Source organism: Ambystoma mexicanum, chromosome 1q (genome assembly GCF_040938575.1).
Source record: "Ambystoma mexicanum isolate Mex_15411 chromosome 1q, UKY_AmexF1_1, whole genome shotgun sequence".
In the NCBI taxonomy this organism is placed as follows: domain Eukaryota; kingdom Metazoa; phylum Chordata; class Amphibia; order Caudata; family Ambystomatidae; genus Ambystoma; species Ambystoma mexicanum.
Window position 1 is genome coordinate 1,186,929,855 of NC_090922.1, and position 26,989 is coordinate 1,186,956,843.

At 49.9% G+C, this 26,989-nt stretch overlaps 1 protein-coding gene across 6 annotated transcripts in view; it reads right to left on the minus strand.

Annotated features, from left to right (window-relative positions):
* SRSF11 (serine and arginine rich splicing factor 11) overlaps positions 1-26,989 on the minus strand; it is a 285,307-nt gene that overhangs the window by 70,532 nt on the left and 187,786 nt on the right. For 3 of the 6 annotated variants that reach the window (XM_069641924.1, XM_069641922.1, XM_069641920.1), the window contains exon 9: positions 16,378-16,467. In XM_069641924.1, the coding sequence (XP_069498025.1) occupies positions 16,378-16,467 (90 nt within the window). Of the gene's footprint in view, positions 1-16,377; positions 16,480-26,989 lie in introns of all 6 variants that reach the window. The other 3 variants (XM_069641919.1, XM_069641923.1, XM_069641921.1) reach the window with 1 other exon arrangement.

Sequence of the window (26,989 nt, forward strand, 5' to 3'; positions counted from 1 at the left end):
TCTTGGCCCTCTTCCTGCTCACACCTCAGAGGCTAAAAACCGAGGTCATCTTCGACTCCACACGCCTCCTCTCCTCACATCTCTGACGTCTCCAAGTCGTCACACTACCAGCTGCACCTCCTCAGAGGTATTCTTCCCCCCCCCCCCCCAGAAGCTCGCTGTCTCCAGAGCTCTGGTTCTCTCTAGGCTGGACTACTGCCACAGCTTCTTTCTAAATCTGCCTGCTTCTACTCTGCAACTCATCCAGAACAGGACTGCAAGACTGTCCTTGGTCTCGAGCACAGGCATCGTTCCAGGACTGAAATCTCTGCACTGGCTCCCAGTGGCTGCGAGGATCAAGTTCAAAGCCCCCTGCATTGTCCATAAGGCCTTCTGGGGCCTGGGGCCTCAATACCTTCAACTCGCTCTTCCCAAATATCTTCCTTCTCGAGCTCTTCGCTCATCCGCCTCCAACTCCCTCACGGTCAGTCGCTTCTCCAAGCAACGAGTTGGTGGTAGATCTCTTTCTTCGGCTACGGCCTCCCTCTGGAAGAGCCTCCCTGAAACTGGAGGAGAATCTCCGGTTCCGGAAGCACTTCAAAACCTTTCTTTGCTTCTGCATTTTCTCCTCCTCTCCCCTACTGACTGCCTGGCTGATAATGAAACTGCACTGGTTACCTGCCCACCCTCCGACCTTGGGCCCAGGTCCCCTATCCTGCCAGTCGCACTCCCGCACTGCCTTCCTGGCAACCCCCACACTTCGGGACTTTTCTGTATCCCTACAGTCCCACTACCAGCACTTGACACCTGCTGGCCATATGTTTGTTTTTTATTTTATTATCCCATGTACTGCACTGTCCCCTCCCCTTACCCCCGCACTTTCCTCCTTCCCATGCACTAGAATCTGAATGACACCTGGCCTAGTAGGATAGTTGTCTGTCTTCCCTCAGTTCCCCCTCCCTTGCCTCGTCGCGCCTTGAAACACTTGTGTATGACAATGCATTACTTACCGTAAAAGCATTTCTGATGGTTGTATCTGCTTAGATTCACATGCTGTGCATAGGTCCGACATCCAGTGGTCACTGCGGAGTATTGCATTTTGTTTTTCGTAGTTGAAAAGGGGACGTCGACAAGGCGTGTCTGTAACACTATACCTATAGTGACGTGCGTTGTACCCACAATCCCTCACGCGTCGAGGTCCCTCTGTTTGTATTTTTTCTGCCCTGAGGGAGCCTTCTATACATGAGTGAGTACAGAAAAGAGATGTACAAAGGTGTCTATGTTCCTTCCATCGGAGTGGGGAGGAAGGGTGGGCGCATGTGAATCTAAGCAGATACAACCATCAGAAATGCTTTTACGGTAAGTAATGCATTGTCTTCTGATGCTTGTTAATCTGCTTAGAATCACATGCTGTGCATAGACTATCGAGCAGTACCCAGAGTTGGCGGTGAGTTATGAGAAGGAACCGTAGAGAAAAGATGTCTTAATACTGCCTGTCCCAGCTGGGAGTCAGATCTAGAGTGTGCATCTAGACACTGTTTTGTAAAGGTGGGCACAGAACTCCAGGTAGCCGCTTTGCAGATGGATTCAAGGGGAACATTTGCAATGAACGCTATGGAAGCTCGAGTGGAATGTGCTCTTGGCTTGAAGGGTAGTTCTCTCTTAGCAAGAGAGCGAAACAGAGTGATGCATTTAACAATCCATCTAGATATAGTGGACTTTGAAACTGCATCTCCTTCTCTTCCTGCTGCCACCGCGACAAAGAACTGATTAGTCTTTCTCAGTGGTCTGGTTCTTTCCATGTAGAACACGACAGCTCTGCGTACATCCAGTGTATGCAGACTTTTTTCTCCCAAGCTGGAAGGGTTTTGAAAGAACGTTGGTAGTTCTATTGACTGGTTCACATGGAATTTCGAGATGAATTTTGGTGCAAACCTTGGATGTGTGCGTAGAACCACCTTATCCTTGTGAACTGTTACGAAGGGGTCTAAAACAGAAAGAGCCTGTAGTTCACTTACTCTCCTAATGGAGGTGATAGCTATTAGGAAAGCAGTCTTAAGAGTGAGGTCTTTAAGAGTTGCCTTGTGCATGGGTTCAAAAGGAGGGCCCATGAGTCTAGAAAGTACCACATTTAAGTCCCATCCGGGAGCTGGGTTAGCTATCGGAGGGTGTATTCTCTTTACCCCCTCCATGAAGGCCTTGATAACTGGTATCTTCCAACACGACACTAAGTTGGGAAGTGGTGTATGCAGAAAGTGCCGCTAGGTGGACTTTAATGGAATTGAACACTAGACCTGAATCCAGTAAATGGGTCAAGTACAGAACAATGTTAGTGGGAGAGCAGTCAACCGGGTTGATGCTCTTACCTCTACCCCAGATGACTAATCTTTTCCACTTGCTAGAATAGCAGTGGCGAGTATTAGGTTTTCTGGCTTCCCTGAGGATGTCCATACATCTCTGCGGGAGTTGTAGATGTCCAGATTCTATAATCTCAGGAGCCAGGCTGCTAGGTTCATGGTCTGAGGGCATGGATGCAGTGTCCTGCCCTTGTCCTGTGACAGCATGTTGTACGGGCAGGGAAGTTTCACTGGGGGAGGTAGGGACATCGCCATCAAGTGAGCGAACCATGGCTGCCGGGCCGCATTGGGGCGACCAGTATCATGGTAACCTGCTCCTGGTGCATCTTGTGCACCACTTTGTTGAGAAGGGGAGTCGGGGGAAAGGCGTAAACAAATTTCCCTGACCATTGAATCGACAGACCGTTCCCCTTGGACTGGTTCTGGGGGTACCTGGAGGCGTAACTTTGGCATTGTGAGTTCTCCAGAGTTGCGAACAGGTCTATTTCCGGGAATCCCCATTGCGTGAAGACGTCTAAGACGATGTCTTCGTGCAATTGCCATTCGTACTCTTCGGGCAGGGGGAAGTCTCTGCCGAGTTCGTCTGCTAGCAGATTGAGTTCCCCTGGTACGTGTTGTGACAGTAGGAACATGTTGTGTTTGAGAGCCCACTTCCATATATTCTGGGACAGCTTGGACAGTCCTGGAGAGTGGGTGCCCCCCTGCTTGTTAATGTAGTACATGGCTGTGGTGCTGTCTGTAAGGACCATCACTGTCTTCCCTTGTAGGTGTTCCTGGAAGGCTTTTAGTGCTTTGAACACCGCCAGTAGCTCCAGTAGGTTTATGTGCTTGGATGCTACGTTCGGAGTCCACACTCTGTGAGCAGTCTGATGGGATAGGTGAGCCCCCCCATCCTGTGAGGGATGCGTCCGTGGTTAGAGTGGCCTCCACCGCAGGTGTGGCAAAGGGTTTCCCTATTATCAGGTTTTCCTTTGTCCACCACCGTAGCGAGAGAACCAAGGCTTGCGAGACCACCACTAGATCGTCCCAATGTCCGCTGGCCTGACACCACTGGCTGTTGAGCCACTCTTGCATTGGGCGCATGCGCAGGCGCGCGTGAGGTACCAAATAAATACACAACGCCATCATTCCTAGCAATCGCATCGCTTTGCGCACCGTCACCTCTCGACCTGCCACATATTGGGGGATCTGAAACCGCATGTTTTGGACCCTCTCGTTGGAGGGGAAGACGAGGCCGTCCTTAGTTCGAATTAGAGCCCCTAGGAATTGTTTGACTTGGCTGGGGTCTAAGCTGGACTTCTTCTCGTTGATGGAGAAGCCCAGCTGGAACAAAAGGTCTACAGTCTTTTGGGTGTTTGAGAAGCAGGTCTCGTAAGAATCCCCTGTTATGAGCCAGTCGTCGAGGTAAGGGTATACTGGGATGGATAACCTGCGCAGGTGGGCCGCTGCCACTGCCAGTACTTTCGTGAATACCCTTGGTGCAGATGCTATGCCGAAGGGTAGCACTCTGAACTGGTAGTGTTTGCCCTCTATCATGAACCTGAGGTATTTTCTGTGCGCTGGCAACATTAAAATATGAAAGTATGCATCTTTCATGTCCAGTGTTGTCATGTAATCTCCCTGTGATCGCAGTGGGATCACTTCCTGTAAAGTCACCATACGAAACTTTTGGGGTTTGACAAACTTGTTCGCTGGGCGCAGATCTAAAACAGGGCACATGGTTAGATCCTTCTTGGGTACAAGGAAGTACACTGAATAAATACCTTCCATTACCTGAGATAGAGGCACGACCTCTATGGCTCCTTTTTCCAGTAGTTGGTCCACTTCTTGGAGAAGGATCGCAAGGTCTTCTGGTGTCATGCGGCGTCCCCTCGGGGGTCTGTATGTTGGGGAACTGTTGAACTCTATACAGTAGCCGCGGGCTACGGTGGAAAGTACCCAGCAGTCCGATGTTATTCCCTCCCATGCTGGAAGAAAGGATGTTAACCGGCCCCCGACCGACGTTGCATGGGAGGAGACGCGAATGTTTGCATCACTTGGTGGTGTTGTTGGCTTGGGAGCCTCTGGGGGTGGAACCCCGGCCTCTTCCCTTGCCACGACGTTGACCCCTCTGATTGTACTGGCCGCTATTACTTTGGTAGTTGCTGGCAGAGTACTACTGTTGTTGGTTTTGTTGCTGGCGTTGTCCACGAAAAAAGCGCTTATTACCAAATCCCCGCCCGTTAGGGGGTTTTGAAATTTGGTCTAAAGTCTTTATTGTATGAAATTCTTTCTTCGCGTCATCCACTGCTTTCCCAAAGAGGTTGGACTCCTCTATGGGTTTATTAATAAGGGACGCTTGTCTTTCCGCCTTAAATCCGGAATTGCGAAGCCAGACGTGACGCTTCAGTAAAATTCCTTGTACCAAAGTGTGGCCAGCCATCTCTGCTGCATCGAGGGTATTCTTGACGATGCTTTGATTGACCAGAGAGCCCTCGTTAACTGTAGTCAGTAAACGAGTCCTTAGGGGTTCGGGAGCTTCTTCGATGTCCTGTCTGAGCTTAGCCCATTGAGCATCGGCGTAGCTTGCCAATAGGGTTTTATTATTGGCGATTCTGGTAGAGAATGCTGCAGAGGTGGTGATTCTCTTGGCTAGGGCATACAGCTTCTTCCCCTCTTTGTCTGGGGGTGCCTCGCTAGTAGATAGATAGTGGGACTCCTGCCCTTTTCCTGGTGTTGGTCACAACCAGGGAGTCCGGGATTGAGTGACCCTTAATATATAATGGGTCTGATTGAGAGGGAGAGAACAGTTTCTCAATCCTTGGATTGACCCCTCTCACCAATGCCGGAGTGGAAAGAGAAGGTGTAATACGTCTCTTAACTGAGGCGAGGATGGGTATAACCTGGCTAGTGGGGGGTTTTTCTTTGATAATCCTCTCCACAAAATCGGTGTCTGGGGTGACCTCCCCAGTTTCGATCTCGAAATGTGCTGCTGCCTTCTTCAGCAGTGCATTGAAGGTGGGTTGATCGACAGGCGAAGGGTTCCCGACTGGTGTAGTTTCAGTAGACCTGATGACTATACTGCTACTGCCTGTGTCAGTCGACCTAGCCGGTGACTGCCAGGGATTTGGGTCGCCCTCGCCTGTGTCTTCCTGGAATCCTTCCTCACATAGGTTAGTTTCCTCGTGAAAACCTTCTTCTTGTTGGTCCTCAACATAGGTGAACTCATCTTCCTCTTGGAAGGCGTCTTCCTCAGTGGGATTGTAAGAGTCTATGTCCTCCTGTATGGGGTTATAAAACTTCTGGTATTTAGCCCTTGGACTCTCCAGGGGTGCCTCCCTTGGACTCTTAGGTTCATGTCCATCCCAGAAGACAGGGCACCCATCTAGTTTGGCCATACAGGTCTGGAACCTTTCAAAGGTCCACTGAGGTCGGCCAGGACGGTCTGGGAAAGAAAAGGGGGGTTTCTTCCTCCTGTCATAGTCTGGTTCTGTCCCATAACGTCGAAGAAAGAGAGCCTTCGCCTTCTGAGTATCCTCCTTGCTGGCTAGGGCCTTCTGTCGGCGTCGGGAACAGGCCTGATCTGTTTTCCGGCGCCTTCGGCGTATCTTTGGCCATGTGCGCGGTTTTCGGCGTTGCACTCGCCGTACGTATTTGGCCGTCTTTAGATGCTATGCGCGCGAGGCTTTCGGCGATCATACTCTCTTCCGAGGGATCGATCGCCGTCGCGCCTTTGCTCGTCGAGTCTTTGCTCGTCGAGTCCTTGTTGGCAACGTGAGCGCTCTTGCGATGCGCGTCGCCGGAAATTTTGGTGTTAGCGCCCTTATTTTTAGAGTGCCCAGTCGTCTGTGGTGGGAGCGGTGGCGGGGAGGGCTGACGACCCTTACGGTCGGCGGAAAACATCGGTGGGCCCGGCGTCCCCGTTGGTGCTATGGCTGCCTTTGTCTTTGACGAATTTGTGCCTGGGGGTATGTGCTTTGGTGTTTTTTTGTGTGCGTCCTTGTCGCTGGGGTGTTCATCCCCATAAGCTGGCCGTGAGCCGGGCTTGTCGGGGCCGGGGACGGACGAAGAGGCGCGTGAACGCTCCTTTGAGAGGTCTACAGCCTCCGTTACGGGGGCCATGTAGTCACTGTCCTCGTGACACTCGGCGGCGGCAGCGGGCGAGGAGTCAGGCCTAGACATGGCGTAGGCCGCCCACCTTTTGACCCTGCAGTCTTTTAGTGTTTTGGGCTTCAGTAATTTACAGGCCGCACAGCCGTCCTCCTGGTGATCGAGGGGTAAGCAACGGTTGCACCGTTTGTGCTTATCCTTCCAGGTATATTTACCCTTGCAAAGCGGGCAAAACCTAAATGGCGTCCTCTCCATAGCTGAGGGTAATAAGTGTGACTACGACCTCGAAAGAGAGAGGGGAAAGAGAAAGGCATTCTTAAAGAAAAGAAAGCAAGACCACAAAACCCCACTCTCCCAACTGTGTATGGCCGGCGAGGCCAGCCCACGTGTTTGGCAGCGCCGAAAGATCTCCTCCGCTCATCCTTCCGTCGAAGATCTTGCTCGGCAGAGAAACGGCTCTGCGTCGAGGGAGGGATCTACGTTATTGATATTAATAACAAACGACCAAAGGTCGAAGAAACTATTTGGCAATGTCTCTCGAGGAGCGCCGCATAAAGGCGACCAGTAGCTGGGCGGAAAAAAACAATCTGAGGGACCTCAACGCGTGAGAGATTGTGGGTACAACGCACGTCACTATAGGGATAGTGTTACAGACACGCCTTGTCGACGTCCCCTTTTCGACTACGAAAAACAAAATGCAATACTCCGCAGTGACCACTGGATGTCGGACCTATGCACAGCATGTGAATCTAAGCAGATTAACAATCAGAAAAGTGTGTTATAAAAGCCATATCATATCACCTTTGGCATTCAAGAGGGGTGGGTCCGCAGCACTACCCTCGTCTCATGGAATGTCATGGTTTACAAGAGCGGGCCTGGATCTCTCCCACTCGTATGGAGGTGATGGCCACAAGAAAAGCTGTTTTCCACAACAGAAACTTCAGTGGCGCAGACTGCATAGGCTCAAATGGGGGACCCCATGAGCCTAGTCAACACCACATTGAGCTGCCAAACTGGGGGCCTTCACCGGCAGGAACGAGCGGTACAGTCCTTTGACGAACTCCTTAACCAAACGGAGAGACCACAGCGACGACCGTCTGAGATCTGGTGTAGCGGGAGATAGCCGCCAGATGAATCTTGATGGAGGCATGGGCCAGTCCAGTTATGACCAACTACAGCAAATACGGCAGTACCCGCAGAGCCGTGACTCAGAGGATCATCTATGCATGGCACCAAACAGCAAACCTCTTCCATTTATGTCCATTGCATTCAAGAGTAGACAATGCTCTGGCCTTGGCAAGCACTTCCTTGCAGTCCGCTGGAAGATCATTTTTTTTAAAACGTATTTTATTGGCATTTAGACATGCAGGCTTGAGTTATCATGTGACAAAGTAGGATTATATTGGTTCGTCCAATTTTTATAAACATTTAACAAGAAAAGAAAAAGAGGAAAGGAAAAGTAGAAAAAGAGAAAACATGAGTGAAACAAATAAACAAAACAGTCTTCATTTGATGCTGTGGTGTCTTCAGCATCCGTTCCGGGGCAGAGATGTACAGGGTGTCAGGTTCAGGTAGCATGGGCGAACCCAGTCTAGATTTTTCGGGACTTTGGTTGAGTCTCCTTCGAGCGTTGTGGTGGTCTAGGGCTTCTCTTCAGGGGGGTTTGTGGTCCGCAGTGAAAGGTATGTCTCTCAGGAGGGCTTTCCACGCCTCAAGGGTGGCGTTTGCTTCGTCCACCTAGAGTTGGCCCCTTCTTGCCATGCTCGGGTCTCAGCCTCAGACCACCTTTCCAGTTCTTTAATCCAGCGCTCGTATCTCGGGCCCCCTGGAGATTTCCAGGCCATTGCTATGGTTCTTTTCACAAGGATACATGCTAAGTCCATCAGCTTGACTATACGTTTGTATTTACTAATTCTGGGGTGAGCACCCAGTAAGCAGTCCTTCGGGTCCCATTTGTATCTAGTGATACCCGCGGTCATGCAGGTCCGTTTGACTTTGGACCAGAGTTTCACAGTTTTATTGCAAGTCCAGAACATGTGGAGCAGGTCAGCTGTGTCGTTGCCACACCAGGGGCAATTCGGTGATGCTTTCTTATTGAAGCTGGCCACCCGCTGTGGGGTCATGTACGTCTTATAGAGGACATTCATTTCTATTTGCCTAAATCTGGCATTGCGGGACACCTCTTTGGGGTATAGCAGTATTCTTTCCCATTCTTTATCTGTTAGTGTAATGGCCAGGTCAGCTTCCCATTTTTCCCTGAGTGCCGTGCTCCTGGGGTTCGGCTTGTCCATCAATCGGCTGTAGAGGCGGGTCACTGGTTTCCAGCCATCAGCCTGATCATACATTTCCCTCAGTAGGGGGTCTGGAGTGGGTTCCTCGGGCCAGGTGTCCCAGAGTATTCTAGCGGTCTGTTTAATTCGATGATACCACAGAAATTGACAGGTGGCGAGTCCCTCCACTGTCTGCAGTGATTCAAAGTCTCTGAAGTTGTTCTCTTCAAACATGTCGCTCCATACGTAGATCCCGGTTCTCTCCCAATATCTCGCCGCCTTGAGGTCGGCTTTCGGTTCTGCATGCATCCACTAGGATAGGAGTGTTGGGTGAATATGGATGGCTAGGCTGTAAGATGGAGCGGGTCCTAGTCCAGATCTGTCTGCCCAATTTCGTAATCATGGGGACTTCTTGTACCCATTTCAGTGGGTTCCAAAGTGCTTCTTTGGGGAACAGGTTGGAGGGTATTTGTTTTAGCAGTTCTGACTCGCTGTTCTGCTCATCTTGGAGCCATCTTGTCACATGACTGAGTTGCGCAGCCAAGTAGTACATTTGAAAGTCAGGGAGCTGCACTCCGCCTTCTTTATGGCGCAACGTGAGAATTGATAGGGGCAGTTTGTGTCTGGATGGCCCCATAGGAAGTCCCTGATTATCGATTCCAGCTTCTTGAAAAAGGGTGGGCGGATATAGTGGCAGATTTGTGAAAAAGTAAAGGAAGCGGGGGAGGATTATCATCTTGGCGATGGATGCTCGCCCCATCATTGCTAGTGGCAGTTTAGACCAGAATTTAATAGCCAAGTCCCTTCATTGCTGTTTCGGTGTTGTGGTCGTGTGTGAGGTCTGGGGAATGATGAATGTTGATTCCTAGATATCGGAATGTCTCTGGCTACCATTTTATCCCCACTTCCAGTAGGTCGGTTACTGCCAGGCCTCGAAGTCGTGCCGGCAGGAATGCACAGGATTTCGATCTGCTAAACTTGATCCCAGAGTATAATGCGTAGTTGTCGAGGACATCTAGCATGGCATGTGCATGCAAGTGTGGGTCTTTCACGTACAAAAGTACATCGTCCGCGTACAGAGATATTATAGAATAGAAGTTACCTAGTCTGATGCCTGCGTCAAAAAATTGCCTCCTGAAATAGATGGCGATTGGTTCCAGGCCTAGGACATATAACATTGGCGACAATGGGCATCCCTTCCTGGTACCTCGCTGTATCTCCCAGGGTTTTGAAATGAAGCCGCCAGTTTTGACTCGTGCCACAGGCGAGTTATAGAGTACCTCGATCCATCTCACAAATCCTTCACCAAATCCAAACTCTCCAAGCACCTCCACCAGCCATTCCCAGAATACGGAGTCGGAAGCCTTCATGGCGTCAAGTGAGACCACCGCAAGGTCCTCGTCTCTCGTGTAGGTTTCCGCCATGGTAAATTGAAGTCTCCTCAGGTTCGCCGTTGTGTTACGTCACAGAACGAAGCCGTTTTGGTCATCGTGGATCAGGTTGCCCACCACCTTTGCAAGCCTGTTAGCTAAAATAGTGGTCAGGATCTTGCTATCATAGTTTAGCATTGCTAATGGGCGTTATGATTCGCAATCTGTGGGTGGTTTGTTAGGTTTGAGCATGCGACTTATGATTGTCTACTTCATGGTGTTAGGAAGTGTCCCATTCTCGTATGCTACCATGAAGACCTCGTATAGAATTGGGGTGACGGTGGGTTCATAGGCTTTGTAAAATTCTGTTGGGAGGCCGTCACTACCGGGAGTCTTACAAGTAGCCAGAGACCTGATAGCCTCCGTGACATCTTCTGTGGTGATCTCCATTTCTAGCATCTCTCTCTGTTCCTCAGATAACTTCGGCAGCTCGATCTCCTCTAGGATAGCCTCGATTTCTTCTCTGGGTATGTGGTTGTCGTGGGAGTATAGTCTGGAGTAAAACTCTGCGAAGGCGTTGATACCTTGTTGAGACTTGTGCGTTGTCCCGCTCTCATCTATGATCTCTTTTGGAAAGTGTCTAGGCTGTTCTCGTTTGCACAACCAGGCTAGCAATCTGCCCGGCTTATCAGCTTCTTTGTGAGCCCTGGCGGTATTCGTTGTAAAGTCGAATTTGGCTAACCTGTCCCAAGCTGTGCGGCATTCGTCTTGTAGTCCGTGTAGGGTCGCTTGTAATTCCGGAGTGGCTTCAGAGGAGTTAAAGGCGCAATATTTTGGCTTCCCGTTCTTCGAGTGCCGCCATCAGGTGCTTCCCGATACCCCCTGCCCCCGATATCACCTCTCCTCGTGTCACTACCTTCATGGCCTCCCAAAGTGTGCTCCAGCTTGATACAGAACCCTTGTTGTTATCTATTTAGTCCTCGAGTCTGGTGCCGAGGGTTTCCCTAAATTCATGGTCGGTGAGCGCTGCGGTGGGCATTCTCCACGTCGGGATCGGTGGTCTGGGCCCTCTGAATGTCCACATCATGATTAAAAGGTGAGTGATAGGATAGCAGTCTACTGGAAGATCATAACCCCCGAATGCAGGTTCAGTGATCCTGGGTCGTGGAGTAGAATTGCCCCTCCTTCCCTGGCGAGATCTGCGACCACAAGAAGCTTGACTGGAGGGGCCACTGACATGTCAAGAAAGGTCTGGGTACCAGATCTGTCTCAGCCACGCCGGTGCAAAGAGGATCATCCTGCACCGGGACCGTCTGAGTGTATTGACTAATCGAAGTGGCAACGCATACAGAAACCGGCCGTCCCCGGGGAATGAGAATGCATCCATACGCCCAGCCTGGGGAAGCCTTCTGGCGAACCTCCGGCACTTGGTGTTCGTCGCAAATAGATCGATCTGGGGATTGCCCCATCTACGGAACAGGCGATCCACTTAGTCCTGATGAAGCTCCCATTCGTGACCAGCACGCAGCTCCCTGCTGAGGGAGTCGGCAAAAGTGTTCGTCACTCCTGCCAGGTGAAACGGGATGAGGAACATCGCCTGGGCGACGGCCAAGTGCCACAGTTCCTGCGCCTCCTTGGAGAGCCGGATTTAAAACATTGTGGTGGTGTTGTCCGTGAAGACCTGCACCATCTTGCCATTAAGGGACGGAAGGAAACACTTGAGGGCCAAAACACAGCCCGCAGCTCCAACACGATGTGCAACGTTTTCTCCTCCGGTAGCCAAAGGCCTCTTGCATGAAGATTTCCGGTGTGGGCTCCCCATCCTTCCAGGGAGGCGTCCATCGTGACCGTCTCCTGGTGCGGTGGAGTGGGAACGCCCAACAGATGTGTGCCAACCCCCCCCCCACCACTGTATCACTTGACGGAAAATCGTTATCGAGCCTGATCCCGTCCTCTAAGGTTCCCGACACTTGAATCCAACGGTCGTCGAGGAACTCCTGTAGCGTACGCATCCATAGCCTGCACTGTCGGATGAGGTAGATGCATGACGACGACATGCCGAGCAGGGACTTTACGGTCCTCACAGTGGTGACTTTCAGAGCCAACAGTCGCCGCACTTTGCCCAATATGGCCACAATCCTCTGACGGGACACCAGGAACAACGTAGTGTTGAGTCAAGATCCCAGAAACAGAGTGTCCTGAAATGGAGTCAAGAAGGAATTTCCATAGTTTACCGAGAACCCCCAGATCCGTCAACAGGCGAACGGTCCTCTCCATGTGATCGACGGCGATGTCCTCTGAGCTGGCCTGAATGAGCCAGTCCAGGTAAGGGTAGACGTGGATCCCTGCAGCCGCAGGTGCACCTCCACCGGCGCCAGGTGAAAACGTTTTGCGCTGACTTCAATCTGAAGGGAATGGCCTTGAATTGGTAGCGCTTCCCTTGAACCACGAATCGTAGAAATTGGCAGTGCCTGCTGTGAACGGGGATGTGAAAGTATGCATCCTCCAAATCCAGTGAAGGCAGGAAGTCCCCCTCTAGCTGACAGAACAAGTGTTGAAGCGTGATAATACGGAATTTTTGGGACTTGATGTATTTGTTTAAACGAAGGAGGTCTCGGATGGGCCTCCAGCTGCTGTTTTTTACGAGGCAGTACCTAGAGTACATTCCTGAGCCCCGGAGCCTCTTTGTGACAAGCTATCGCGCCTTTCCTTAGCATGGCCCGCACCTCCAGCAGCAACTGGGGGACGTGGTTCTTTTGACGGGCCACCGTGGTATAGAGGGACACTTCCGTTGAAATTCCATGGTGTGTCCGTGGGCAAGGGCATCCAGCACCAACAGTCGGTGGAGATGGTCTTCCACGCGCTGACTAAGTTTGCCAGCCGGCCACCAGGGTGCCCGGGTGGGGCCCCGATGCCTCAGCCGGTTCAATCCTTTTTGGACGTCTAAGGGCCGCCTTGGGGACCTTGGCAACGACATCCTCCTCTGAAGGCCTTAGAGCAGCCCCTGTTGGTCTCCTGAGTCGAAGAACAGGAGGGTTGGCGGTAAGAGAAGGAGCCCCTGCCAAACCCTCTGGAGGATCCTGGGGACTTGCCGTCCGAGGTCTGAAAGGACGGCTTCCATTGTTGAAGAGTGCCCAAAGCATGCGCCGTGTCCGTCTTCATTGCTTGCAAAGACTCGTCAACGGTCTTCCCCAACAGATTAGCTCCATCGACGGGCATGTCCAAAACCTTCGACTGGACGTCCTGGAAAAAGCTGGTGGCCCTGAGCCAGCCACAAAGGCAAATGCTGTTGCCCATTTGGCAGAACCCCGTATCAGTGATGCCTGTGGCCACCGCGATGGCATGGTATGACACCAGCTCACCTTCCTGCAGAGTTTACAGCGATTCGGTCCTCTTGTCAGTGGGAAAATCCAGGAGGGGATTTATCTTGAACCACAGCTCCTGGTAACAGTGTGCTACGATGGCAAGGGTGTTGGCAGCCTTGATGGAAGTCGCTGCAGAATAGATGACCCGTCTCCCGATGGCATCTAACTTCTTGCCCTCGCTGTCCGGAGGAGTGGCTGCTGCCGAGGAAGAGCCGCCCGAGGACGACTACTTGGCTGCCACTGACACCACTGAGTCCGGAGATGGTTGGGCCTACAGGTGCAGAGTCCGGCACTCTGTACTTTTTCTCCAGGCGATCTCCGGTTGGAAGTTACTGGATCCCTCAGTCCAGGACTCTGGTGAGGGGACTCGCGATGAAGATTTCCTGCATCGATATGGTCTTCTGGATGCCTAAAAGTTTCAGCCAGATTCCCACTTCTGTGGACAATGCACTTGATGGTCAGAGGGTCCCTGGGCATTGGGATTCTGCAGCCATGGAAAGTCACTGCAAGTCAGTGGTTGCACCAAAATGAAGCTCGTCTCAAGGTTAGTTGGTCCCACCGGCCCAAGGGAGAAAATCGCCCTGTGCGGATCTTCCCAGTCTAAACGAAAACTGGGTGAGCACAGCTGCTGGGCTTCACTGGGCACTTTGTGATCCAGGAGGGCGCTGCTGGCATCTCTTCACGTCTTCATCACGTTGTCCTCCAGTGGTCGATCTGGCTCTAGTCCCAGAAATCTCACCTTTTAAGCAAGTTCCCATTCATTTACAGCCCATAGGCTATCAATCATGAGCAGGGTGGCTGTCTGGATCAAAACTGGTTCCACTTAGGCACACTTGGAGCCAAAGGACATGGAAGATTCGGGACCCTCCCTCACTTCCTGCCTTTTCCAGACACTGGAGCCTGGGTGGGCTTCAGGGCTGAAGCCCGCCAAAGGCAAAATGCACAAAGGGCTCAAACCCGATTCAAACAGTAAAAGCCCAGAAGGAATGGACGGATAAGAAAAGGCGAAAAAAGACAAACCATTTTGTGTAAATGGTCACCCTTGGGTGCTGTACTGCAGGTGATAAATCAGACTGCAGATACATGGCACAACTGTAGTAAAAAGGAAACCACTGCCACCAGCCATTCAAGTTAGTGTAACAAAATGTTACATGAGAAGTGGGATAAAGACTTACTATGAAAACCTCCCCTCACCCCTGCCCCCCCCCCCCGCATTCCACATAAGGTGATGTGTGCTGGACCCACAAAAGAAAAGGTAAGACAAGTCATTTACTATTCTTGGGAACAGTAGTTCACCCAAGAAAATGCTGTTAAACATTAAGAGAAGTCCAAAGGACGTCTCAGTGGCACTGCACAGTGGCGCTGTGTGTCACAATGCAAAAAGCAGACGTCTATGGAGTTTACCAGACTCCATTAAACAGTAAGAAGCAAAATCCTAGACAGAAAACACATGAGGGAGTTGGGGGGGGGGGGGGCGGTGCCACTCAGGAGCAAAAATTAAAAAGCTCCAAGTCCAGCAAAATAGTTGTTGGGGGCAATCAAGGTTCAAGGGAATTGGCACAGAAATTAAAATAATTCTCCCTGACAATTAGGGTGATAGAAAAGTATCCACATTGCACTGCATTATACAATGCAAAGGGAAACAGTTTCCCAATACTGATAATCTGAAGGGCTGATCAGTTTTACCTATTATAAATGAGGGAAACGGAAGTGAAGCTCAAGGATTTTACTTCCGTTCTGAAAGTCAGAGAAGGTTAAATAAATAAAAAGATTAAGGTTATGAAACTATGGAGGGGAAGTTGTCAAGAGATCTTTGATGGCAAGCCCTTATGCAGGGATAGCTCCAGTGGTCAAAAAGATGGTCTGTTTGAGTAGGCTGTGGGGGCGGGTCTGTCTGCACCCAGTCTACATCCAAGCCCGGTGTCCGTCCTTTGCTGGGCAGATGCAGTGGCCAAAGCTGGAGCAGGATTGGACAGCCCTGACAGTTTGAACGGTGCATCCTTGCCATATGAGAGCCTGGAGCAACTTTTGCCTGAATCCCAGATCAATGCGGGACTCCTGCGGCCATCCACAGGAGCCAAGACCCCTAGAAAGCTAAACATTGTCCAACAAGTAACTCAGGAACTCCGATTTTGACTGGAACCACAGTCCCAGTCCTCTCACCCGGCAACACACACAAAGCCACTTTCCTAGGCAAAGTCTCTGCTTTCCTAGGCAATCCTTTGACCCGAGTGGGCAGGAAGAAGGCCAAAGAACAAATAAAAATCTCTTGGTACTCTAATACATCATGCTGTAAAATGCAAAAGGTGCATGAGTAAATTGTCAAAAACAAAGTTAATATATGCTGCCATGAGCCCCTCCTGGACACATTCCATTTGTAACCCAAAAGATACATACAAAAAAAAAAAAAGGATACAAATTAACCTTACTGCAGTTAACTAAAGGTTGATGTGTGCAGTTGTAAAACTACACATCAACCATAAAAAGAGACTGCATTGGTCAGCGGTCAAAGCAAAATCAAAGGGTGTCCCATAGGAGTCCATTGGAGGAAAGTAGCAAAAAATAAATAAATTCCTAACCGCACACAAATTCATCAACAGTCAGGCTTTGCATTGAACTTGGCAGGAAGTCCAAAATCCAGAAAAGTCAGCAACACACAAGTTAAAAATGAGTCTTTCTAGCAAGCACTACCCCAACCGACTGTCGGGTCACATTGGTCAGACGTGATTGACCGTTCCCCTCTATAAAGGGGGGGACAAATAAGCAACTGAAAATATTTAAGTTTGAAATATTTAAGCCAGAAAATGTGATCTCAGAACCTAACCTGTTTGCAGGACAATGGAAAATTGGGAACTTCCAACAAAAGAAAATGAGATAGGCTACTGGTGTCTACAGATAAGCTATAGATATTTGGCAGGTTTAGAATCACGAAAAATGTAATGTTTACCTGCTTGTGCTTCTAGATCGCCTGGTTGTGCTGTAGCTTTTAGGTGGGGTTTTCGAACGCTTCTTCTCTTTATCCTCTTTCTTCCTATCCCTGTAAAATATACTACAAGCATTACATAAACATTAAAGCCAATAGTTTTGGCAAGCTTTAAGTGTGTCTTCAGTGCATCTGGTGCATTTATAAATCACATTACCCCAAAGGGTCTCTGAGTGATGGACCCACAACTTCCTAGAGTAATGGGAAGTGATTTAGACCAAAACGAAATATAAAAACTGAGTATGCAACAAATCTTGAGAGCCCCAAATCTTCACTGATGGACCCAAAGATATATACACCTTCATTTGTAGTTATTTTTAAAGTAGACCGAGAAATCAAAGTCTGGTACTTTGTAGCAAACCAGAGTGAACATGAGGCTCTAATCGCACAGCCAAATATACTGGTGCCAGTTTGATGAACCATTTAAACCTAAACAAGCCATTTTAATAGGACTCCCTTTTGGACTGGGAACCAATACAGAAATGCACTGGCAGCGGGGATGTTATCGCAGTTTTTGAACAACCCACGTTTGATGGCTGTACAACCACTAACCCTACGACGGGGGCCAAAGCAACCAGACAAACAGAAACCAAACCTCAAACATAGGCAATGTGACGGAGCAGTCAGGTGCAATTCTTAAGGGTAAACAGGCTGAGAGAAAGGTACAATTAGCCAACACACTTAGCCACAGAAAACACACTACAGTGGCATACTGATGTATACATGGGATACATTCTATGCCAAGACAGGAGGCAAGCATTATCCTGCACTTTATTACTGCAACCCGCAGCTTTTAAAATTTTGAACATTTATACTGAGTATTTTTCTTTTTACTACTAGATCCGTTGGTGTTGGGGAGAATTCTCAGAAATGTGCTAATTCCCTCCACCTTAAAGACCGCCAGCAACTTTGCTGGATTTTGAAGACCTGATTTTTTTAACCTCTAGAGTGTGAGACCCTTTTTCCCCACTCATGTATTTTAATGTGATTACTAAACTTTGTGTTTCTGTTAGTTATGGATCCTGGCAAACTACAAAGGCATCATCTTTTACATTGTGCCACACAGCACCTTCAGTGCAGTGGCACAGGGAAGTCTTCCAGATTTCCCAAAGGTTGAAGTACCTTCTCTGGGCTAAACTATTGTTTCCCAGAGCAGTAAAGTGAAATTGACTTTACTTACATTTGTAACTTTCTAAACCCAGCACACAAGATTTTACAATAGGGTGTTGGAGGGTTTAGTTAGAATCCCCTCTGTCTAGCTTCTCAAGTAACATTTTTATGTTACTCTTTCCTCACTGAATGGCTGGTTGCAGTGGTTTACTTTTAGGTACTGTGGTGTGCATTTACCGCGGGCTGCGTTCACAGCTGCAGTAAAGCACCCAAGGGTGTCATTTTTGTAAACATGGACAAAGTTTTCTTTTTTCACCATAAGGTCCTTCTTGAGATTTACTCTGCCAAACCAGGTTTGGTCCCTTTGTTTGCTTTGCCTTTGGCGGGATTCACTAATGAAGCCCGCCTCTGGCTCCAGGGTGGAAAGGCAGGAAGTGAGGGAGATGCCCGAAACTCCCTGTGCTTAGTCTCCTAGGAGACACAAATGCACTCTGTAGCGATTGGCCGGCTGACTGTCTGGCAAGGACAGCCACCTTGCTGGGTGACTGACGGCTATCCTCTCCGACGGAGACGCCATGCACGACACTGTCGAGTCGGTATCCCAGAAACTGCACGTCCTGCCATGGAATCAAGCAGGACTTTGCATAGCTCACCAAGAACCCCAGATCTGTCAGGAGTTGGACGGTCCTCGTGCGTTCTACGGCAATGTCCTTTGAGTGAGACCGGATGAGCCAGTCTAGGTAAGGGTACACGTGGATCCCTTGTAGAAGCAGCTGCACCGCCACCGTTAAATGGCTGATTTCCCTTACCTAAAGAGTCCCCCAGCAGCTTTGCAGGATTTCTAGGATTTATTTTTTCCACCTGGTAAGAGTGTGAACCTTTTTCCCCACTCTTACATGTGTTTTCCTGTGTGTATTTTCACTGTTTATGTGATCTTGGCACTGGAGCCTCACCTACTCCAGAGCACCTCCTTTTTGTGTGCGTTACACACCACCTTCAGTGCAGTGACACAGGGTTGTATTTGAGACTTCCCAATTACTCAATTTTTCTGGGGCCGACTACTGTCCCCCAGACACAGGTAGAGTTGCCATTAACTTTATATAGTCACTTTAAACTACAGACCCAGTACACCCCATCTTACATTGAGTACTGGAAAGGGTTAACTCCTACCCCTTTTTGTCTGTGCCTCTTGGAGCCTTGTTTCGCTCCCTTAACTTTAAGACTTGGCTGGTGGCAGTGGTATCTACCCTAACTTTTCTACCACGATTATATTATATAAACGTGGTATTGTTTTAGGCTATTATATTCCTTTGTTCACTTTCTTTTCGCGGGCTTCTGCACAGAAGCCATCCTTAAGGCGCCCGATAGTCTAGGTCGGCAGGATGTGAGGGAGCGATCTCTGGACCCCTGCCATGGGTTGCCTTAGTAACCCAAGTCACACTCTTGTCTGATTGGCTAAGGGGACTTGCCTTGGCAGGCCAGCCACCCTGCTGTGTGATTGACAGCCAGGCTGTATGAATGGGGGAAAACTGCATAAAAAGCAGGTCTCTGGGACTGGAAGAGCAGAGTCGCCAATGGAACAAAAGAACCAACGAGGAACTGGAAGAGGACCCCTACCACGACTGAACCGCCTGGTAAAGCCCTGCTGCAGGTCCGACTCAGACGACAGAAGATCCTCCAGGAAACTTCTTCGCTTTAGCTGGTGGGACCAACCAGTTTGCCCAAACTACAAGCCAGGACCTCTCCTCTGGTCGAATTTGCTGTACAGAGCTACAGTGGGCCGGATAGCCTGGAAGGTCGGACCCTGCTTGGGTTTTAAGGAGCGCACCTTTTATTCGTTGTTTTGCTCTGCTGCTGGCTTCTCCCCTGGGTGGCGCAGGACCCTCCAGTCTTCCTACTTCGTGTCAGACCGACAGTCGCTTCAGGAACCGTGAGCCTGCAGGAACCACCAGGAACGTCTGCCTCAGCTCCCTCTCCATTTTAAGGTACTGTGCAAATCCAGTTGTGCGTATCGCTCAGCCGCGGTGAAAGTGTTTGAAATCTTTCTCCAATCCAAGGGCTTGTCTTTCTCTTCGAATTAACATTTCAACCAACCTCATCCGGAATCTGTGCCCCAAACTTTACCGCAAACTACACTGAACCCATTATCTTGAGCAAAACACTTTTGAACCATTGACTCTGGCCTTTTCTATCCGATTTTACCCTTGTAGTCTCTCTTGTTCAGTTGCCCTGCTTACTTACCTGTTGGTGTTGCTAAATTGCTAATAACGTTGTCTTTCCCTCCCTTTTAAATTGCTGGAGTGCCATTTTGCTCCCACTTCATTTTGTGAGCTTAACTTGTCTGGAATTTAAAGGGAAGTGGTGTGGTGTATTTATGATTGTGATTTTTAGCTTACTTATAATAGTGAAATGTTATACAACTGTTGAGTATATATATATTCTTTTACTTAGAAACCTTGAGTCATTGTTTGCCTGAACGATAGTAATTGCTGTCCTTTGTTTAACTATTTGTACTGCTCACTTACTCTTGAGATAAGTCTGGCTGCTCCACTACTGCTACCACTATAACTGTAGTACAAGCTTGTACCAAAGGTGAAATTGTACTGTCACTTGTTGTCTTAATTGTGTGTAGTGTTCCCAAAGGGTACTGCATATAATTCTGCATTACAGGCACCAGGCACTTGGTGAAAACTCTTGGCGCCAACTTCTACCCAAGGAAAGGGCCTTGAACTGGTAATGTTTCCCTTTCAAGTTTAAAAGTTTTAAGCACTTTCACCCGAGTCTCGTTTCACAGTACCTTTCAAATAAAGAAATAGGTGCAGCTGAAGACTTCTGTTCCTGGCAGTTCCTGTAGATCTCGCTGTTCCCGAGCCTCAGTCATGGGACTCCTGCACTGGGACTGGTCGCAAAGCTGGCAATTGGCAAATCTTCGATTCTGGTAGCTGGTGTCCCTCTCCCTGGTTATTCTGTTTCTGCAGCACTCTGAGGGACATACAACCAGCTCTGAGAATGGCATCCAGGTGGCTTACTGTCGAGTTGATTGGTCCCACCAACTCAAAGAGAGAAGATGTCCTTGCAGGGCTTCTCTGTCGAGGTGAACTTAGCGATTCGGATCAGCAGCAGGGCTTCACTGGGCAAACCAACGGTCCAGGAGTTGCAGCAGCCGTCCTCTTCAAGCTCGCCTTTTATTCAGTTCTCTCCCATTCATTCCAGCCTAAATGCCACTCACCCGCAGGGTGGCTGTCCTTGCCAGACAGTCAGCCAGCCAATCACGTCAGAGTGCATTTGGGTCTCCTAGGAGACTAAGCACAGGGAGCTTCGGGCAGCTCCCTGACTTCCTGCCCACCCCAGACACTGGGTTGCCAGAGGTGGTCTTCAATCCTGAAGCCCACCAAAGGCGCAAGAACAAGGGGACCAAACCTGGTTTGGCGCGCAGAGATTAACTCTAGAAAGACCTTTCCAAAAAGAAATGGCAAAAAAAAGACCGGGACCCCTTTAAACCAAGGGGGCTCAGACACCATCTTGAAAAACGTGGCTCCCGCGATTTACCGGTGTTCGCGGTTGGGGAAAAAGCATGGTAGTTCGTTGTAAAACCAATGCCACCAGGCATTTTGAGAGGAAAGGGTAGCATTTGAATGCACATTGAGTATCCAGACACAGGGGATACTAGGTAACCCCTCCAGCACTATTTTAAGATAGAGTGCTGGGTCTAGGAATTTGAAATGACTAGTAAAGTCAATTTATCTCAAAAATCCAGCAGAGTTGCCAGTGGTCTCTAAGGTGAAGGGAATTAGCACATAACTCTTCCCAACAGGCGAGACAGTAAGAGGCAGCGGAGCCCACGCATGCCACTCAAAAGAAGGGCGGAGCGGGTTAGTATTGCCGAAGCGAATGCTCCCAGCACCAGACGTTGCGAACGTCGGTGTGAGGGGGGTATCCAAAATTGAATTACAATTTCATTTGTACTGATTCAACAGCCCTCTCTCCCTCCTAAGATAAGCCTGGCTGCTCTGTCTACGCTACCATGTACTCAGGCTGTACAGCCTTATACTTAGAGTGGAGTCCTGTACTACCTCAGTTGAATGGTTTAACCAAGCCCTTAGTTGGACTTCAGAAAAACTGTCCTAACACCCGCCTTGTGCTGTTTGCGGCGGTGCCGACTCAGATCGGTCCGGCTGCCTGGACCGTCATTCTTGGAAGCATCAGAACCAGCTGCAGACCAGACCCTTGGCGGACCGCTGGTGCATTTCACGTGGGTCTTGGGCGTGGACTTCGTGAGGATGGATAAGGATTTCGCAGTCTAGGAACTGTCCTCATCAAGTTCCTCATCAGTGGTGGAATGAAAGAGGTCGCTACCCTCGAATGGAAGTTCCATTATGTGCTCCTGGACGGCTGGGTTGAACTTGGGAGCCCAGAGCCAAGCAATCCTCATGTCCGTGGTGATGCAGATGGCCCGGCCTGAGGAGTCAATAAGCGCCACTGTGGACTCCATGATCTCTTGTGCCACCATCTTTGCTTCTGCCAGCCCCGCCTTGAAGCGTGCCCGACTGTGCACTGGAAGTTACAGAAGGCAGTCTGCCATTTCCCACCAAAGCCTTTGGTTAACGGCTGCGAGCATGGCATTCGCATTAGACAGACAAAGGTGCAGCAAGGCGTTGGAATAGACCTTTCCATACGCCTCAAAGATCTTCTCCTTGTCTGGCATAGACGAGGTGGCCAATGAAGACTGAGGCTTTGAGTATATGGAAGCCGTGGCAATCACGGAGTGTGGTAGAGGGTGTGAAGCCAACTACCTATACTTGGCGTCAAGGTGTCTGTTGGTGGGCTGCACTGAATGGGGTTTCAGCCATCCCTTCTTGGCCAAGGCGACAACATTCCTGCATGGGAATACTAGTTCTAGTCGCAATAGCATAAAGACTTCAGCCAGGACCCCCACCTCAGGTTGTTCAACCTGGGGTTGTGGAAGCTCCAAGTATTCAACCAAACTTGCAAGTCTATCATGGAAGGCCTTGGCTGATGGTGTGACCGGGTCCTCCTCATCGTTGTCCGACTGGTCTGGGGACGGTGGAGGAGTGCTGGGAGTCTAAAGCTGCGGTGTGGGGACCGGAGCCAGAGGCTGGTGTGGAACCGCCTGAACTGTAGGAGGCAGGGGAGCCGGAATCAAAGGACCCGGTGTGGGCAGCTGGGGCTGCACAGGGGCATGAGGCACCAGAGCCATAGGAGGAATGACTCCTATTGGGGATTGGAGGCAGCATGTCCCTGATCACATCCCAAAGGTTGGAGCCCATCTGGGGGGACCTCATTAGCGTGAGGGACTAAAAAAAACCTGTCCTCACAGGCTGGTGGGGTGGCAGGTCGTATTGACCGTAGCGGGCGGTTGCTGGGGCCTGTGCATACTCTGCCTTGCTAGTTGCAGGGGGAATCTGCCTTGTGTAAAGGATAAGCAGTAGGCCACATACCTGGGGAAGACCAGTCCCACCTGGACACTATCTCCTACCTGCTCCCCAAACAGGGTCAGTGTCGGACGAGCGGCCATCTTGCCTGGCGTGGCAGCCATCTTGTCGAGCTGCATGCTGCGTCGTGGTGCCTGGCTCACTGGGACTGGCCTCTTGGTGGTGCTTGAGGCCTACCCTGCACCTCAGGACAACATCTGGTAGGCATAGTGCCCTCACCTGAATTGCTGGTAGTGCTGCGTACAGACAGCCCCTCAGACATTGGTCCGACAGTAGGGCGTAGCCCCTCGGGTGGACACCCAGTAAAAGAACCTTGCAGTCCCTCAGCGCCGTCTCCGGAAGGATATAGTGACCTCCCCTCAGCCTGGTGGCCGGTAGCTGGATGAGCCTCGGTACCTGTACTCGTGTGAGAACCTTAATGGCCCCTCCCGCCAAGGGAAGGAGTCGCCTTTGAAAGGTGAGATTGTGCTTGATGAAGTTCAAGTCCTCTGGAGGAGACTTTGATGAGCTCCCTCCACCTTACTAACCTGTTCTTCAGAGCTTGCGGTGCAAGCGATCGGAGGCACAGGGTGTGGGGGTTGGATGTGGGGAACAGCCCCTCGCAGGATGGAAACCTACTGAAGACCAAGGACGTTGACATGCGCCAGGAAGTAGCGTGGTGCCAGAGGACTGAGTACCTGTTTAAAGATTAGAAGACAGTATACGAGGAAGAGCGTGTGGAATTACAAGACTGAAGCCAAACGCAGGTGAAAGCAATCAGTTTCAGTAGACGTGGAAAAGAGGACTGAGGAGTGGTGCCGGTGGGTGAAGTCACGGAAGCGCATGCAACCAGGGGCGCCTCTACATGTAAAGGGGACGAATATTTTTTCTAGTGAAAAAGGTTCCATCTCCCGTCCCTAGTAGGGACGCCCATGCAGTATGGAGGAATGAGGACGAGACGCAAGAGTACGTGGGCACGGATCACCTGAGAGAGGAACGACGTGGATCTGCTAAGACCTTGATTAGCACTGCGTGTGGAACTCCCTTAGACCTAGACTTCCACTCACCAGGAGGGAGGCAGGACCCAGGGAGTGAAGAGTGTGGATGATCAGAGGCACCGTTACGATACACTGCAACGCAGGCAAGGAAAGCTCGAACATTGTGACACCACACAACAAAAAAATAATACAATCTGGACCCTGAAACACCTACTGGCTATGTGTATAGACCGAGACGTCTGCCTCTACTTGACAATCCAGTGGAGCTCCTACCTTGACTTACCCTGTGATCACTATACTCTAGGCACGGCCCTCTATTGAGGGCATCTATGAACATATGGAATACCCAGAGTTGCTGTTACTTAGACTAGGACTGCAGGACTTTTAGAAATGTACTCTATGATCGGCTAAGAATTCCGTCGATAAGACTGCTAGGGTGCTCATTTATATTACAAAGATAATACTCTTTTCTGGCAATGCATACACCATGGTCAAGGACAAAATTAAAAAGACCTCCAAAGACCTCCTCCCAAAGCAAAATGAACCAATATGCGACAAACGTCACCAATGCTCCCGCAGGTCAAGCAACACCATGTGACACCCCTAACAGAAGAGTCCCTCTTCCTCAAGGATGTGATGGCTGCTATAGCCAACTCCCGTTCCACCATGGAAAATGAAATAGACGGCATTAGTGCAGAGGTCTTGTTCTTAAGGCACAATCTACAAAAACTGTCTTCACGCACAGGAGAGGCAGAGCACAACAACTCTGAGGCAGCGGACAGGCTCAAATCGATGGAATAGCAAATGTTGAAAATTATGACGCAGCTCAAAACAATGGAAGACCGCATCAATGATGGCAGGCAGATCACAGCGCAACAACGTGCGCATCCTGGGGCTCCCTGAGAAGGTGGGGCAAAATGTGGAGCTCTGCCTTGAACAATGGTTGGCAGATATATTTGCACCCAAAACCTTCGCAAACTTTTCTGTTGAGAGCTCAACACCATTGCTATCAGGTAGACCTACCCCAGGGGCGCCACCACACACAATCATTGCCAAACTGTTGAATTCTCAAGACTCACTGCTTCAAATGGCCCGTGTGAAAGGATCCATTACATATAATGGACCTCGAATCACTCTCATCCCAGAATATACCAGAGAAGTGCAGCGTGCCAGACAATCCTTTGACCAGTTGAAGCAACACCTCTACTCCCTGATCATCAAATATGGTCTACTGTTTCCTGCAGAACTAAAGATTTATCATAAAGGCACCGCAGTGCACTTCCCTGACCCCCGCGAGGCATGGAGATTAGCCAAACACCACCTGGAGGGTGATTGGGGACCCAAAAGGAAAGGCTGTAGCAACTGTTCAGCAGTTCAGCGCAACCCCCCCCCACCCCCTAGGTTTGAATGGTTGAGTCAACACAGTTCAACTGTTTGCTAATTAATTGCGCTGCTGGATTTCTTTGAGCCGTAATATATTATTGTTCTAGTGCTGATGGCAGGTTACCGTAGCTACCAGCAAAAGTTCAGGTGACATATTTCCGGTTGGGGCAGAGTATGGGATGGGGGAGGTTTATTGTTCATGTTTGTATATTAACTTGACTGGAACAGTCACACATTCCCTTGCCCGAATGACGATGTACACAGAAACAAAACTACCCATACATTACTGAACAATTAGGCAGACCCTCGACTCACATGCTCGGAATGGCTGGAGACAGTAACAAATTCCTCAGATTCCTCACGTGGAATGTCAATAGCTTGGGCTCAGGGATCAAACAACATCTTGTCACCCAATTTCTTAATAGACCCTCCCCCGATATCGCCCTCCTCACTGAGACGCATCTGGCCGGTACAGCATGAACCCTCTTTCGTAGGCCACATTATCGCATAGCAGTACATGCAGGATTCTCTGTGCGCTCCTGAGGGTGAGTGGGGGGGCGGTCTTTGTTTTACTACACAAACGCCTTCCCTTTACACTGGCATCGGTGGAACACCATCTCAGAGGTAGATTCGTAATGCTACAATGTAAGGTATGCAGAGAAACCATAGGTATATTGGCAGTATATGTCCCCCGCCAGAACTACCCAATCACGTAACTATAATCACAAACCATCGACCTGATTTATGGATCCTTGGCAGGGACTCTTAACAATGTCATAGAAATGACACTAGATTGCACACATGTTGACAAAAGCTTTGCTTCTGCACTTGGTTCAAGTCATGTGTGGCGAGTGCTTCACCCACAAGATCGTGGCTACTCATCACTCTCCATGCCTCTTTGTCAAGGCTGGACTAATTTGTTCTCCCAACACTAGATGCGCACAGGGTGACTACCACAACCCTGCTTTTTCAGGGGAATCTCTGATCACTCACCCGTAATGAGGAGATCAGCACTAACGGGCCAACGCCACCCATCTCGTGGTGACTGAATAACTACTACCTCGGCTTCCCAGAGTTTGATGTCAAAGTAGTCAGTAGTCCTACCTCCGATACGGTCTACAAAGACGGCTCTGTGGACAGCCCAGAAAAGATGTGGCAGGCCTACAAGATGGTGCTCAGGGGAGAAATGCTCTGCTGGATAGCCGCAAAAAAGGAAATGCATTTTCAAAATGTATTGGACGCAGAAAAATAATCAGCTGAATGGGAGGAAAAATACACTCACTGGGTCGGCTGAAGCACACAGATCCGTCCCAACAGCCAAGGTACGCCTACGGAATATTGCACTAGATGATGCCAAACACTCACTGGGAAACGCACACGTGCATTTATGAAACCGGCGATAAGGCTGGCAAGATACTAGCCTGGCTTCAAAGGGAGGATAAAGGGCACCGTCATGTTGGGGAAATAAGGAAGGCCCAAAAAGGGATGGCTCAAACAGACTGCAAAAGCGTTCGTGGACTATTAGTTGACGACATCACACTGCCCTGTCTGTCAGAGACTCTGCGAGTACAGCTAGACAAAGATGTTGCCGAGTCTGAAATTGCAGAGGCCATTGCCCAGTTACATTTTGGCAAGACGCCAGGTCCCAACGGA